Source organism: Petromyzon marinus, chromosome 58 (assembly GCF_048934315.1).
Source record: "Petromyzon marinus isolate PM22_M1 ecotype Great Lakes invasive population chromosome 58, UKy_Petmar_22M1.pri1.0, whole genome shotgun sequence".
NCBI lineage: Eukaryota > Metazoa > Chordata > Hyperoartia > Petromyzontiformes > Petromyzontidae > Petromyzon > Petromyzon marinus.
Window position 1 is genome coordinate 751,710 of NC_133724.1, and position 15,030 is coordinate 766,739.

The window sequence follows — 15,030 nt, forward strand, 5'->3', positions numbered from 1 at the left end:
TGCCGTACAAAAACCGGAGGAAGGGCCTGTGCTATTGATGCCCCCAGGGTCTGGAATGCTATTGCCAATAAACTGCAACTTGAATCACTACCTATGAGATCTTCACTCAAAACTTCTCGAGGAGTTGTACACCCCTAGCTGCCACTGCTATTCAGTGGCCTAAAATAAAATAAAATGTTTCGCTCCGGATGACCGCTGCAAAGTATTATCTGTATTTTGATTTAGTGTGCTGATCTTAAAGGTGCATTGAAAAAAGTGATACTCCGACTGATGATCCTGTTGTTTGTGGAGTGACTCATGCAGCCAGCTGTGGCTCTAGGGTCTGGTGTTACATGTTATTTATTTAGTTTATTGTAAAAAATTCGGTCACAGCCCTATGATCACTGTTACATTGCATTTATGGCTTTATTTTGGTGATTTCTAAAAGTTTTTTGGTTTGGCCATGTTTTTGTTTATTGTAGTACGGAGTTAGACTGATGGCCTTAATCTAAGTTGTCTTGTGGTTGTTGTTTGACTTTGCATCCCACTGGGATTTTTGCACACAGCGTTGGTGTACGGTGCTTTTTCAGGAATATTTTGATGTTTTTTTCCTGGATTTTCTGTTTGCACAGTCACATAATCACTTTAAGATGTTTTCTTGTTCATGTTTTTATTTTTTGTTTGTTGCGGTTGCACCAGATTCAAGAGCCGAATGGCTCACAGGGCTATACCAAATAAATGAACTATGAACTAACTATGAACTAACACACAGGTCGTCACACGGGCTGTTACACAGGCAGTCACACGGGCCACAGCAGGACAGTCACGGTCGCGAGATGTTAACTCCAAATATACAACAGGCGTCAGGGTCGGGATCGAAAGCACAAACAAACGGACGGACGGACGGACAGGCGGACCACCGGACGCACCAGTTTCTTGGGCAGGTTGCGGTCCCTCTCCAGCGCCTTCCATAGCTTGCCGAGCGCGTGGTGGAAGTGTCCGAAGTTGGCAGAGGGCGGCAGCTCGTACAGCAGCGAGGAGAAGCCCTGCACGGCGTCGTGGAAGAAGGCGACACGGTCCACGTCGGCGTCGTTCTCCCCCGCCGAGATGGACGCCAGGTCCACAAACACCTTGAGCTCGCTCAGCTCTACCGGGGGGAGGGGGAGAGGAGGAGAAGGGAGAGGAGGAGGGAGAAGGGGGAGGAGATGGCGGCGGTGACGCGGGGAGACTCGCGACACCGCGGTCACAGCACAACATCGGCACTGAGACGAGTCCAGAAACTTACAGAGACCAATAGACTACTCACATAGAGACCCATAGCACCACATAGAGACCTATAGACTACTCATATAGAACCCATCAACTACTCACAGAGAGACCCATAGCACCACATAGAGACCTATAGACTACTCACATAGAGACCCATAGCACCACATCGAGACCTATAGACTACTCATATAGAACCCATCAACTACTCACAGAGAGACCCATAGCACCACATAGAGACCTATAGACTGCTCACATAGAGACCCATAGCACCACATCGAGACCTATAGACTACTCATATAGAACCCGTAAACTACTCACATAGAGACCCATAGCACCACATAGAGACCAATAGACTACTCACATAGAGACCCATAGCACCACATAGAGACCTATAGACTACTCATATAGAACCCATCAACTACTCACAGAGAGACCCATAGCACCACATAGAGACCTATAGACTACTCACATAGAGACCCATAGCACCACATCGAGACCTATAGACTACTCATATAGAACCCGTAAACTACTCACATAGAGACCCATAGCACCACATAGAGACCAATAGACTACTCACATAGAGACCCATAGCACCACATCGAGACCTATAGACTACTCATATAGAACCCGTAAACTACTCACATAGCGACCCATAGCACCACATAGAGACCTATAGACTACTCATATAGAACCCATAAACTACTCACAGAGAGACCCATAGCACCACATAGAGACCTATAGACTACTCATATAGAACCCATAAACTACTCACAGAGAGACCCATAGCACCACATAGAGACCTATAGACTACTCATATAGAACCCATAAACTACTCACAGAGAGACCCATAGACTACTCATATGGAGACCTGTAAACTACTCACATGGAGACCTATAGACCCACAGACTCACAAATACCTATGGCACCACATAGAGACCTACAGACTCACAAATACCTATACAGTATAGCACCACGAAGAGACCCACATACTCACAGAAAATTCCCAGCACCTCCGATTAGCACGGTTGGCTACGTACGGTGCGAAAGAAGTTCAAGATACAAACTGCTATACACGACACTACTACACTACTGTACACTAGACTATATACTACTATACACTCCGATTAGCACGGTTAGCTACGTACTGTGCGAAAGAAGTAAAATATACATTGATTTTAAAAAAAAATCCGTTAGATGAAATTGAGCGAGTATGTGAGAACGTGGGAAACAGGGTGATGGCAAGAAGAGTCGACAAGCAAGATGAGTGAATGAACGAAGAGCGGATGGAACAATGGCACGAATCGACGACCGACAGAAACAACTGTCGGAAATGAATAGATCTTTGATCAACGAATGAACGGGCGGATGGGCGGGCGGGCCGAACGGGCAACGTCACGCACTCACTCCCGACGGACTCGCGGACCCATCTGATGAAGTCCTGACTGCTCGCGAGCACGTCGAGGCAATCGATGCCTCTCTTGTCGATCCCGGCCAGGATATTCTTGGCATGGACCAGAGCCCTGGTGATGCACTTCAACTGCTGCTCCTTCAACTTCTCATCCTGCCAAGTGCACACGAGACACGCCAGACCAAGGCAAAGATCCCCCGCGTCGGCATTTTAACAGGCGGTTGGGGCAAGTGCTGTTGGCTAGGAGCGGCGCCTATAAGTGGCCAGCACCACGCCCGGCCGCCATTGTCTCCCCAGTGGCGTCAGGTACTCAGTTAAGGCTGAGCCGACCTAAAGGAGACCAAGGAGAGGTGCAAATATTCACCACTGTCATTGGATTCAAGCGGGAATCGAACTCGGCTCGCCGGGTTCGTATCGCAGCGGTGTTAACCACCACCACCACCGCTCCCTATGACCATCCGCACAATCACTCAAAAAGAGAAAGATCCCCCATATAGGCTTAACAGGCTGTTGGGGCAAGTGCTGTTAGCGGCACACGAGGGAGTGGGTGGCCAGCACGACTCCCAGCCGCTGTTGTCTCTTCGGTGGCAATGTTTACTACACGCCACACCAAGGTCTCATTCACTCACACACTCGCACAGACGCCCATCATCACATTCCTTAGCCACGAGTCCTCTTCCATCCTCAACTCGTACAGGAAACACAACAATCGTGCGGTTGTTCATTCTGCCGCTCCTCGTCATCCAATCAATCGTCCACGTATTCAACCGGCCATTCTATCAGCGGGCTTCTGGTTATCCGCCTTTAGTCACGTGCTGCCGCAGACATCCTCAGGATTTGAGGCTCTTCAGCCAAAGCGCTCAGAAGCACGTAAACCATTCGAACAGCTGACACGATTATCGATCGATCGCGGTCGTCGATTCAGCGACGGCGTCCGGGCGCCGGGCTTGCCTCTCCCACGGCGCTCGCCGCTCACCAGGTCGGTGAGCGAGTCCAGAACCGAGAAATCCCCGGTGAGGCCCAGGGCGTCCTTCGCTCGCTTCACCGCGCCGGCCGCCTCCGTGGCCAGGCCCAGCTCCCGGAAGTCCGCGATCTGCTCCGCTCGCTCCTCCACCCACGACGTCTCCCGCGCCGCGACGCCGTCGCCCACCGCCGCCAGCAGCAGCCGCAGCTCCTTCTTCAGCTGGGCCACGGCGGGGGCCCGCGCCGCGCCCCCGGCGAACGCGGGCGCGAACAGCCGGCGCACGTGGTCGAGCGGGACGGCGCCGGCGCGCACGGCGCCCAGCAGCGAGCGCAGGCGCTCCACGCAGGGCGCCCAAGTCGCGACGCGCAGGCGCTCCAGGGGCACGGGCGCCGCTCGCACCGCTCGCGCCGCCGCCGCCGCCGCCGCCTCGCGGGCGCAGTCCTTCCAGAGGCCATCGAAGAGCCAGCTGCCCTCCAGCCGGGAGCACTGGCGGGCCATCGCGCGCAGCTCGTCCGTCAGGCCGAAGCCGGTGACCTGCGGCGTGCGGGCGAGGGCCTCCGCGTCGAGCTGGCCCGGGTCGACCCGCAGGACGACGTCCAGGCGGCAGTCGCTCCAGTCGGACCGGCACCGGCATTCCAACGGCTCCACGTCAACTGGAAGGGGCGGCCCCGCGTGGGTTAAACCGGATTGTTTTTTTAATCGTAAGAATAAAAACATTTTTTTATATGTAATAATGAAGTAAGAAAATTATTTAAAAAAATAAAAAATTTCCATCGTAATTATGAAACGTCAATAGTAACATGGCTTATGTTATAACAACTTAAATTATACAAATAAAAGAGGTCAAAGACCCGTATGCCCGCTTTTCCATGAGCACAGCCTGAGCCAGCACGGTAACGGGCGGCTGTGACGTGTGGCTGTGACGGGTGTTGTGATGTGTGGTTGTGATGTGTGGTTGTGACGTGTGGCTGTGACGTGTGGCTGGGATGGGTGTTGTGACGTGTGGCTGTGATGGGTGTTGTGACGGGTGTTGTGACGTGTGTTGTGACGGGTGACTGTGACGTGTGGCTGGGACGTGTGGTTGTGATGGGCGGCTGTGACGGGCGGTTGCGACGGGTGGTTGTGACAGGTGTTGTGACGTGTGGCTGTGATGTGTGGCTGTGACGGGTGGTTGTGACGGGTGTTGTGACGTGTGGCTGTGATGTGTGGTTGTGACGGGTGGTTGTGACGGGTGGTTGTGACAGGTGTTGTGACGGGCGGTTGTGACGGGCGACTGTAGCGGGTGGCTCCTTTTGATTGGCCTACACCTCGTCTCCCCACCCACCAGTGCTAGACCAGAGAACAACGCCAAAAGGCCACTACCACCACCCCCACCACTGCCACCACCGCCCCCACCACCGCCACCACCACCGCTGCCTCTACCGCCGCCGCCACCGCCGCCGCCACCAACACAACCACCACCACCACCACCGCCTCCACCGAGACCACCCGGCATAACCCAGCAGCGTATAGACCACGGCTGGCGACGACCGAGTGAGCGGAGGGCGATGGAAGATGCGGACCTGTGAGGAACTCCTGGACGGTGCGACACAAGTTGAGCAAGGCCTGCACGCTGCGAGCCTCCTCGTCCACCGCCTCCACCGCTCGCTGCCTCGCGTCCAGCACCGCCTCCACGGTGCTGAGCCCGGGGCTACCGTCCAACGACCCTGAGCAGCGCGGACGAGAGAGGTCGGCGCAGCATTTTATCACTCCGCTGCTGGATGGAGGCCTCCACACCCCCCCCCCCCCGTGCTGCGTGGGCCATGGTGGAGGGCGCATTGCTCGGCCGTACTTCACTGTGTCACTCAGACTCCCACTGTGTCACTCAGAATCCCACTGTGTCACTCAGACTCCCACTGTGTCAGACTCCCACTGTGTCAGACTCCCACTGTGTCACTCAGACTCCCACTGTGTCACTCAGACTCCCACTGTGTCAGACTCCCACTGTGTCAGACTCCCACTGTGTCACTCAGACTCCCACTGTGTCAGACTCCCACTGTGTCAGACTCCCACTGTGTCACTCAGACTCCCACTGTGTCACTCAGACTCCCACTGTGTCACTCAGACTCCCACTGTGTCAGACTCCCACTGTGTCACTCAGACTCCCACTGTGTCAGACTCCCACTGTGTCAGACTCCCACTGTGTCACTCAGACTCCCACTGTGTCACTCAGACTCCCACTGTGCCACTCAGACTTTCATTGTGTCACTCAGAATCTCACTGTGCTACTCAGACTCCCACTGTGTCAGACTCCCACTGTGTCAGACTCCCACTGTGTCACTCAGACTCCCACTGTGTCACTCAGACTCCCACTGTGCCACTCAGACTTTCATTGTGTCACTCAGAATCTCACTGTGCTACTCAGACTCCCACTGTGTCAGACTCCCACTGTGTCAGACTCCCACTGTGTCACTCAGACTCCCACTGTGTCCGACTCTCACTCTGCCACTCAGACTCTCACTGTGTCACTCAGACCCTCACTGCTGCAGGGCGTCTCACCCTGCACCCTGCAGAAGGCAACGCGCTGCTGCAGCACGTAGCGCAGCAGCCCCAGCTTCACAGAGCCGTCCAGCACGGAGTGCAGCAGCAGCTGCAGCGACGACAGGCCCGACACCACCAAAATCCTCGCATCCTCTCCCAGGATCTCCATGAGCACCTGGCTCGAGCCTGCACGCACACACGCACGCACACACGCACGCGCGCACGCACACGCACGCACACACGCACATACACACACGCACGCACATGCGCGCACGCACACGCACGCGGTGTCAAGGTCGGCCTCTGTGGAGGAGGCTCGTGAAGGATGCTACCGGGAAGTGCCAGGCTAGGTGCACAGTGAGACCACTGGGCGTAGTTGGGAGGCAGTCGCCCTTTAGCAACGGCGGATGGCAGAGGAGCGACGCTCTATGGGACTATGTGAGTTTACGGGTCTCTGTGACTCTATGGGTCTCTGTGTGAGTCTACGGGTCTCTGTGTGAGTCTACGGGTCTCTGTGTGAGTCTAACAACGAGCGGAGCTGCCGGGCGGATAAAACACAGCGAGGTGACACAGTGAGGAACACAGGTGGTGCATCTGTCAGTCGTCTCGGTCGGTCAATCCATTACACCTGGGTCTGTCTTGTGACCTCATCTTTGCACCTAGCTCGGCACAGCAATCAACCCATGGCACCTGGGCCTGTTCCTTGGCCTCATCCTGCACCGAGCCTGGCACAGTTGTTAATCTATGGCACCTGGGATAGTCAGGTGACATCCTGCACGAGCGGTGTTCTTCAATCATTTTCAGAGGGGGGCCAGTTTGATAGCATTGTTGGGTTTCACAGCAGCACGGTGATGATGGTGGAGGGTGTTTTCAGATTCGTGCATTGTCGGGGACCGCACTTAAGGCCACCAGGGGCTACCAGTGGCCCGCGGGCCTTGCCACGAAGAACACCGACGGCCTCAAAGTGCACCTGGCACGGCACAACCCCTGCGGGTGAAGTCACGGCCACTCGGCGGCGGCGGCGGACGGTGGCGGCGGTCCCCACCGTGCATCTTGAGGACGTTGGGCGCGGTGTCCCAGGTGAGGAGGTGCCTCACGACTGCCTCCATCTCCTCGACGTGCCGCCCGCCCCGCCGCGGCCACGCCTGCTCCACGACCCGCGACAGCACCTTGCCGAACGTGCGCAGGTTGCGCTCCGGCAGCCGCCGCACCAGCTCCCCTTCCCGCTTGTTCTGCACCAAGCACAACAACATCAAGACAACGATCCCCCACGCCCCGCACCCCCGCCGCGTAGCCTGAACAGACCGCTGGGGCAAGCGGTGTTAGCGAGAGGCTCCGAAGGCCGGCACGGCGCACCACGGGGTGGATGGCCAGTCACCACGCCCGGCCGCCTTTGTCTCCCGAGTGGCGACGTTCACACGCCGCGCCGGGTACTCGTTTGAAGCTGAGTCGACTCAGACGTTTCTTTAACGAGCCGTCAGCCACACCAGCGGCCGTCTTGGGAGCGCGGAACTTTCAGCAGCATTGCTTCAGGACGAGCAAAGCCTGGACCGGTTTTGACGCGCGGTGTCTCATCAGCAGAGTCAGCCTTTATTCCATCAATGCTGGGGAACTTCCGAGCTATAGGCAAGAACCCTTCCCGAATGATACGGGGTCCTAAATTGACCCGAAATAATACAATATATATAATAATTACATAACGATGCTAGTCATGATTGAGTTGCGTAGCGTGATTGGTGTTCGAGGCAGCTGTCAGATTCATGCTCTTTTCACAATCCTTCTCTACTCGGAGCACTAAAAGCAATCCGCTTTTATACGTCATGTTAATAACAAAATGCCGAGATTATGTATTTTGTGAGTTTTTGTTTTATATTCTCGAGGATTAAAAAATTATTCTGGCGAAATAATTACATTAATAATAGGAGTACAAATTGAAAAGTAAAGAGAGATTTCGATTTAAAGCTTTTGTGACTGCAATGATTCATCTTCTTTGGTTCTTTCGGTAAAGTCACGTAGAATGAGAATAAAATAATAAATTGATAAAATAAAATAACACAATAATATTCTCACGACGTTTCGGCCACAACACTAGCGGCCTTCATCAGGTGAAGGGACGAGACAGTCTCCGTCCCAGTCTCTGTCTCGTCCCTTCACCTGATGAAGGCCGCTTGTGTTGTGGCCGAAACGTCGTGAGAATATTATTGTGTTATTTTATTTTATCAATTTATTATTTTATTCTCATTCTACGTGACTTTACCGAAAGAACCAAAGAAGAAGTAAAGAGAGATTTTAAATGAGCTGTGGTCAGTCTCCTGTACTAATAATTCCCACCTCTTTGCTGTCGCTATTGGAAAATCCCGTGTAGCCAGTTACCCAGCCACGAACGACAGAGTCATCGTTGGGGTGAATGCTGCCGAGCCCAGACAGCAGCCGGCCAGGAAACTCGAGGCATGAATAGTTATTAACAGTCGTAGCGGTCGTAGTACGATGATGATTGAGGGATGCATAGATGGATGAGATGGATGCACATATGGATGGGATGGATCCACAGATGGATGGATGATGGCGGCATGCAGCTGGCCCACGGCACCTGGCAGATGATGTGAATGACGTCCAGCGCCGTGGTCTCGAGGCAGCTGCACAGGGCAGGGTGCAGGGCCGCCGACCTGGTGTCTGCGTGGCAGTACACCTCCACCTGCCGCTGGGGCGTCTCCTGCACGCGGAACATGGCTCGGTGTCATTCTGTGTGGGTCTATGGGTCTCAACGCGAGTCTACGGGTCTCTGTGTGAGTCTACGGGTCTCAATGCGAGTCTACGGGTCTCTGTGTGAGTCTACGGGTCTCAATGCGAGTCTACGGGTCTCAGTTTGAGTCTACGGGTCTCTGTGTGAGTCTACGGGTCTCTGTGTGAGTCTACGGGTCTCAGTGTGAGTCTACCGGTCTCTGTGTGAGTCTACGGGTCTCAATGCGATTCTACGGGTCTTTGTGTGAGTCTATGGGTCTCAGTGTGAGTCTACGGGTCTCAGTATGAGTCTACGGGTCTCTGTGTGAGTCTACGGGTCTCAGTGTGAGTCTACGGGTCCTCTCCGCGAGTCTACGGGTCTCAGTGTGAGTCTACGGGTCTCTGTGTGAGTCTACGGGTCTCAGTGTGAGTCTACGGGTCTCTGTGTGAGTCTACGGGTCTCAGTGTGAGTCTACGGTTCTCTGTGTGAGTCTACGGGTCTCTGTGTGAGTCTACGGGTCTCTGTGTGAGTCTACGGGCCTCAGTGTGAGTCTACCGGTCTCTGTGTGAGTCTACGGGTCTCAGTGTGAGTCTACGGGCCTCTGTGTGAGTCTACGGGTCTCTGTGTGAGTCTACGGGTCTCTGTGTGAGTCTACGGGTCTTGGTGTGAGTCTTGTGGGTCGATATGCCAGTCTATGGGTCTGTGTGCGTAGGGGATAGGGAAGGGTAGCGGAGGGAAGCAGTGGCAGGGCGCGGGGGGAGGGAGGAGGAAGAAAATGGGCGACGTGGAAGAGGCGAGGCCTTGAGAGAGTAGAGGAAAGAGGCGACCGCTGGATGTCACCATCTCCGCTGCTGGAGGAGCGGGGGGGGAGGCTGGGACAGCGGCGTACCCGGGCCATGCGCTCACGGACACCCTGCAGGAGCCCGTCGGTCCACAGCGCATCGAGCTCCGCGTCTCCGAAAGACGCCGCCAGGTACTTTGTCCAGGTCTGTTAACCCCGCGCACACACACAAAGACAAGGACTAAGATCCCCCATATAGCCTTAACAATGCTGTTAGCGAGTGGCACCTATGAAGGACGGCACGGCACACGAGGGGGTGGGTGGCCAGCACCACGCCCGGCCGCCTTTGTCTCCCTAGTGACGATGTTTACACACCGCACCAGGTACTCATTTGAGGCTGGGTCGACCTATGGGAGGCCCAGGACCAGTTCCAGATAATCGTCACCGGTGTTGGTCGTGAGCGGGAATCGAACCCGGGTTGCCAGGTCGGTAGCGCAGCGTGCTAACCTCTACACTACCGCACACATAAGCATAGATGCACACACACCCATACAGACAAACACACATACACGCAGACATATAGCCTTTCACAGACTGCTGGGTCAAGTGCTGTTAGCGAGCAGCAGCACCTAAGGAGCCGAGTGGCGGTGGTGGCTACTCTGCTGCCGCACGTGGCTGCCTGTAGTCCAGCGCTGTGGAGGCGACAGCAGCGAGGGTAGGTGGATCACAGCAAAGACGACTAAATGTTGCGAGAATCCCTTCCCCGTTGGTATCGAGGAGGAGCTGTACCCCGGCTTGCCAGCAGAGTGTGGGATAGAGTGTTGCACCCTCGCACAAGGCATGGGCTTTCTCCGAAAGGTGCTCCGGTTTCCTCCCACACGTCAAAGAAACACTCGCAAATTGTCTAAAAACATCTTGATGTGGAGATAACCGCAGAGCCACTGTTGGTGCCAGCTCACCGCCTGGCAGCCTTCCAGCTTGGTCTGTGGTTCCTCAGGGATTGTGAGACGTATTTACTGTATGTTGAACTTCTTTCGCACCGTACGTAGCCATCCGTGCTAACCGAAGGTACGGGGAAAAACACAAAAACTAACCTCGAACTCCAACGTGTCTTCGAACTTCAAGTTAATGGTGGTGGAATCCAGGAGACGTGGGGGGAAGATTCCCACAATGCACGACACTGCCTTCCGCAGAACATCCTCACATGAGGAGGCCGGCAACATGGATGCCTTGCCGCCTTCCTCCGAGTGTCCCTGCAGACGCCAGTCAAACGCGTGAGAGAGATTAAATCATCACCCAAACTCCGGTCATCCTCGCAGCGACTTTTGGCTGGCCATCGCACAAAGACGGTGGTCACCGCATCGCGCGGCGCTTTCAGATGCCCTTCTGCTGCCATCTGGAATGCTCTTCCTTCCGATATAAGAAGCCACTGGAGCTATACACTTTTACATCATAAAGATTGACAAATTAATTTTTTAAGAACTGATTTTTCTGTTTAGTTTGTTGTCCTTCCCCCAAACTTCCGATTAGCATGGTTGGGTACGTTGGGTGCGAAGCAAGCTCAACACAAAGACAGACATACGTACAGATGAGACAGAGGTGAGAGGTGATTCGAGATGCGTTTATGATGCCGGCCGTTGTGGTGCCATCCTGCGATCGGCCAATTTGGAGGCACGGATTGGTCAGACTGCCAAACCACGAGGGATAAACGGTGGCCATCGCTCATTCCCTTCCTCTTCCCTCTCCTCGTCCCTCCACTCCATCCCGTCCCTCCCCTGCTGCCCTTCCGTGACCCCGTGTGCCCTCTGTCACGGTCACTCACTCCTAAACCATCGCAATGCCCCTTGCCATCTACACCACTCGAATTTTGTGATCGCTTTTAAACTTTGTTATCGAGCGTGCCTTGAGCTGAGACGCTCTCTGTAAATATAAAATAAGAATTGCCGCATTACGGATTTCGGTGGGGGGGGGGCTACCATGGGCCTCTGCGTGTGGGAGCCGCGGGGGGCCGGGGGGCCGCTCCAGCGCAGCACGGCGCCGGCAAAGAGCAGCGCCTTCAGCAGCAGCCGGTGTCGCTCGTCGGCGAGGCCGGGGGAACCGGCGGCTTCGCAGCTCAGCTCCACGACGCGCAGCGCCAACTCCGGTGGGACGGCGTCGCCGCCACCAGCCGGGTCGCTGCTCAAATGGGGAGGGGGCGGCGGGGGAGGGACGGCACCGGCGCGTTGGTCACCGTCGTCGCCAGGGTGCAAATGCTGGGCTGACGTCATCGCCGTCGTCAACACCATCATTGTCGCCATCCTGATCATCATCACCAACATCAGTCATCATCACCATTGTCATCACAGTCATCATTATCATTATATCATCATCATCATCGTGGCTTGAGATGAAACTCAACGCGTCCGTCAATGACATAACAACTGTGATTGTGCACGACCACTGCCAACGTGGCAGCCGCAGCAGCATCGCCAGATTATTCATGGCTGCAGCAAGTGCCGATAAAGTGGCGAAACAACCGGAATGTTTCGCAAAATAATAATTATTTTTCTATAGCGTCGGTCATGCAAAACTGCATCCCAATCCAATGTCTCCAACACGGCCATTATGACGCCCCCCCCCCCCCAATCCCGTGGGGGGGCCACTTAGCGATCTCGACAAACTTACCTCCCTCGGTCAACGCCCCCCACCTTGCTCGTCAGGATTTCTAAAACCTTCTGCAGAGCCTGTCCGAGCAAAGAGGAAGACACACAGGATATCATCGGTGATGAGCAAATCATCGTGTGAGAAGGAACCAGAGAACACTGGAGGAGAAAACCAACCTTACACAAAGACAAAGATCCCCTGTGCAGCCTTTGCAGACTGTAGGGGCAAGTGCTGTTAGCGAGTGGCACCTATGAAGGCAGTCACGGCACACGAGGGGGTAGGCGGCCGGCACCACGCCTGGCCGCCTTTGTCTCCCTAGTGGCGATGTTCACACACCGCACCAGGTACTCATTTGAGGCTGAGTCGACCTAGGGGAGGCCCAGGAGCGATTCATTGGTGTTGGCGGGAAACGAATTAAGGTTGCCAGGTTCGTAGTGCAGCGTAGCGCTAAGCGCTGTACTACCGCTCCCCTACACGCACGTTCACGAAACCGCTTGCTGCACTGCCGTTCCCTGGCCACCTCGCAGCTTGAGAGTGATTGGGAGGTTCAGAGATCTGGGGCGGTCACTTGACCAATGGGCGCGCCTTCGCTCCTTATTGCAGAGGTTCACGGTTTTAGCCCAGCGGTCGCCCTGGTCAATATTAGGGTGTGGGTAATAACCCTTTCTCGTCCTGATGACGTTCCGATGACGTGCGTGTACACGTCATCGGAACGGAACCAGAAGCAAAACTGAAATAACATAACTTTATTGGTACCGAGGCTCCCACAAGGCCATGCGGGAGGGCGCGTGGCACAGTTTGGCGCCAGCTATTGTAGAGTGCCGGCGGTCGTGTCGCTACGGTTCTCTGCGGCGAGTAACGTCTTTAAAAACGGCGCTGCTGCTACGCGTCGAGCAGCTCGCGCGCTCCGAGGTTCGGCGGTGTGAGCGGGACCCCCCACCCCACAGCTTGCAGACATCTCGGAAACGGCAAAGGGTGAATCAAAACGACACGAATGCTCATCGTCCGATTCTCAACGCCGGATCAGAGTGGCCCGCAGCGGCGCTGTCGTCGGCACTGCGCGCGACCGAACCTGGCTCTCGGCCTTCTTCTGCTGCCGCTGGTGCTGCTGTGTCAGCGCCCGTAGACGGAAGCAGACGTAGCGCACGACGTCCCGCGGGGGCAGCGGCAGCAACTCGAGCAATTCGGCGACGTTGGAGGGGAAGAGGCAGCTGAGCGTGGCGCGCGGGAGAAGCCGGTCCATGTCGAGAAGATGCTTGAACTCCACGAGCAGCTCGATCAGGCGTCTGGCAACGGGCACGGCAAAATTAAAACTCCAAATATGCAGCAGGCGTCGTCAGGGTCGGGATCGAACCCACAACCTCCTGTGTACCGGGTGAGGTAGTTAACATCTCCTAGCTACCGTGGCGCCCGCCTGTTCACCAGCGTACACGGGGTATATTTTGGGCAGCAGCCATGAGTGGTGCACGACGCCGCATGTTTTGCAACCTCCCGGTGGTGATTTTGGGGACTGCCGCGTCCGTTACAGGCCTCAATGAGAGAAATTGATGCTCTTTGGGAATAGTTTGAAGACTCAATTCTTTAGAACTGCTTTTTGTGTTTCATTTGTTGTCCTTTTCTCCCGCACCTCCGATTAGCACAGTTGGCTACGTATGGCGTTCAACATAGATACATACACATGAAGACAAAGGTCCCCCGCATAGCCTGTTACGGCAAGTGCTGTTGAGCGAGTAGCACCCATGAAGGCCGGAAATACACATACACACTCGCACTTTCAGATGCACTCCTGTGGCCATCTGGAACGGTCCTCCTTCCGAGATTATTTTTTTATTTTAAACACTTTTTATTTTACCAGGTAAGGTCCACCAAGCTATATAGCTCTTTTTCAAAAGTGACCTCGCCACAAACGATAACTCAACGAAGTGGCTTATCACGTAAACATATATAGCGGCCAAATAGTAAAAATGTACGCTTATCTTAAATGTGGAGCGATAAACCGGAGGACCCGGAGAAAAATCCACACGACCACGGGAAGAGAGAGAGAACACTCAAACTCCAAATAAACAGCAGGCGTCGATCTCCCGTATACCGGGCGAGGTAGTTAACATCTCCCCATCGTGGCGCCCGTGATACTGGCGGAGGGCACACCGCGGCATCAGCGGCTTTTGGTCCGCGATGACCTCCCGACCCCGGCACGGCCTCGGATGTCGCGTCGTACCTCTTGGTTTCCCTTTTCCTGTAGACGAGTCTGCGCATGTCGCCGTACGCGACGCCCTGCAGGCCGGCCCACATCGCCTCCGCGTCGAGGCTCTCGACGTCGTCGTCTCGGCCACCGCCGCCGGGACTGAAGGGCGCCGCCCTGCCGCTCACAAAGTGCAGCAGCGGCACGGCCAGCAGCCAATCGGGGAGGCCGGCCTTGGCACAGTTGGAGCAGAGGGTCGTGAGTGACGGCACCAGCCTGGGGGCGTGGGCACGCACACAGGGGGGTTCTGGGAGGAGATTCTCTCCTCTGCGGCGGCGGCGGCGACGACGCACGGATGACGCTCGCGCGTCCTTGTCTGCTTGCGTATGAGTGATGGCGCTACGGCGGCTAGGAGATGTTAACTACCTCGCCTGGTATGCAGGAGGTCGTGGGTTCGATCCCGACCCTGACGCCTTCTGTATATGTGGAGAATGCGTGTTCTCTCTCTCCGTGGTCGCGTGGATTCGTCTCCGGGTCCTCCAATTTCTCCCACCACATTTAG

The 15,030-nt window shown here is 55.4% G+C and overlaps 1 protein-coding gene across 3 annotated transcripts in view; it reads right to left on the reverse strand.

Moving 5' to 3' along the window:
* LOC142905726 (E3 ubiquitin-protein ligase RNF213-like) overlaps positions 1-15,030 on the reverse strand; it is a 116,098-nt gene that overhangs the window by 72,497 nt on the left and 28,571 nt on the right. For all 3 annotated transcript variants that reach the window (XM_076052802.1, XM_076052803.1, XM_076052800.1), the window contains exons 10-22: positions 14,505-14,744; positions 13,359-13,572; positions 12,308-12,366; positions 11,620-11,818; positions 10,738-10,896; positions 9,752-9,850; positions 8,731-8,853; positions 7,186-7,372; positions 6,159-6,326; positions 5,183-5,326; positions 3,633-4,273; positions 2,653-2,809; positions 909-1,126 (exon numbers count right to left, since the gene is read on the reverse strand). In XM_076052802.1, the coding sequence (XP_075908917.1) occupies positions 909-1,126; positions 2,653-2,809; positions 3,633-4,273; positions 5,183-5,326; positions 6,159-6,326; positions 7,186-7,372; positions 8,731-8,853; positions 9,752-9,850; positions 10,738-10,896; positions 11,620-11,818; positions 12,308-12,366; positions 13,359-13,572; positions 14,505-14,744 (2,608 nt within the window). The remainder of the gene's footprint in view (positions 1-908; positions 1,127-2,652; positions 2,810-3,632; positions 4,274-5,182; positions 5,327-6,158; positions 6,327-7,185; positions 7,373-8,730; positions 8,854-9,751; positions 9,851-10,737; positions 10,897-11,619; positions 11,819-12,307; positions 12,367-13,358; positions 13,573-14,504; positions 14,745-15,030) is intronic.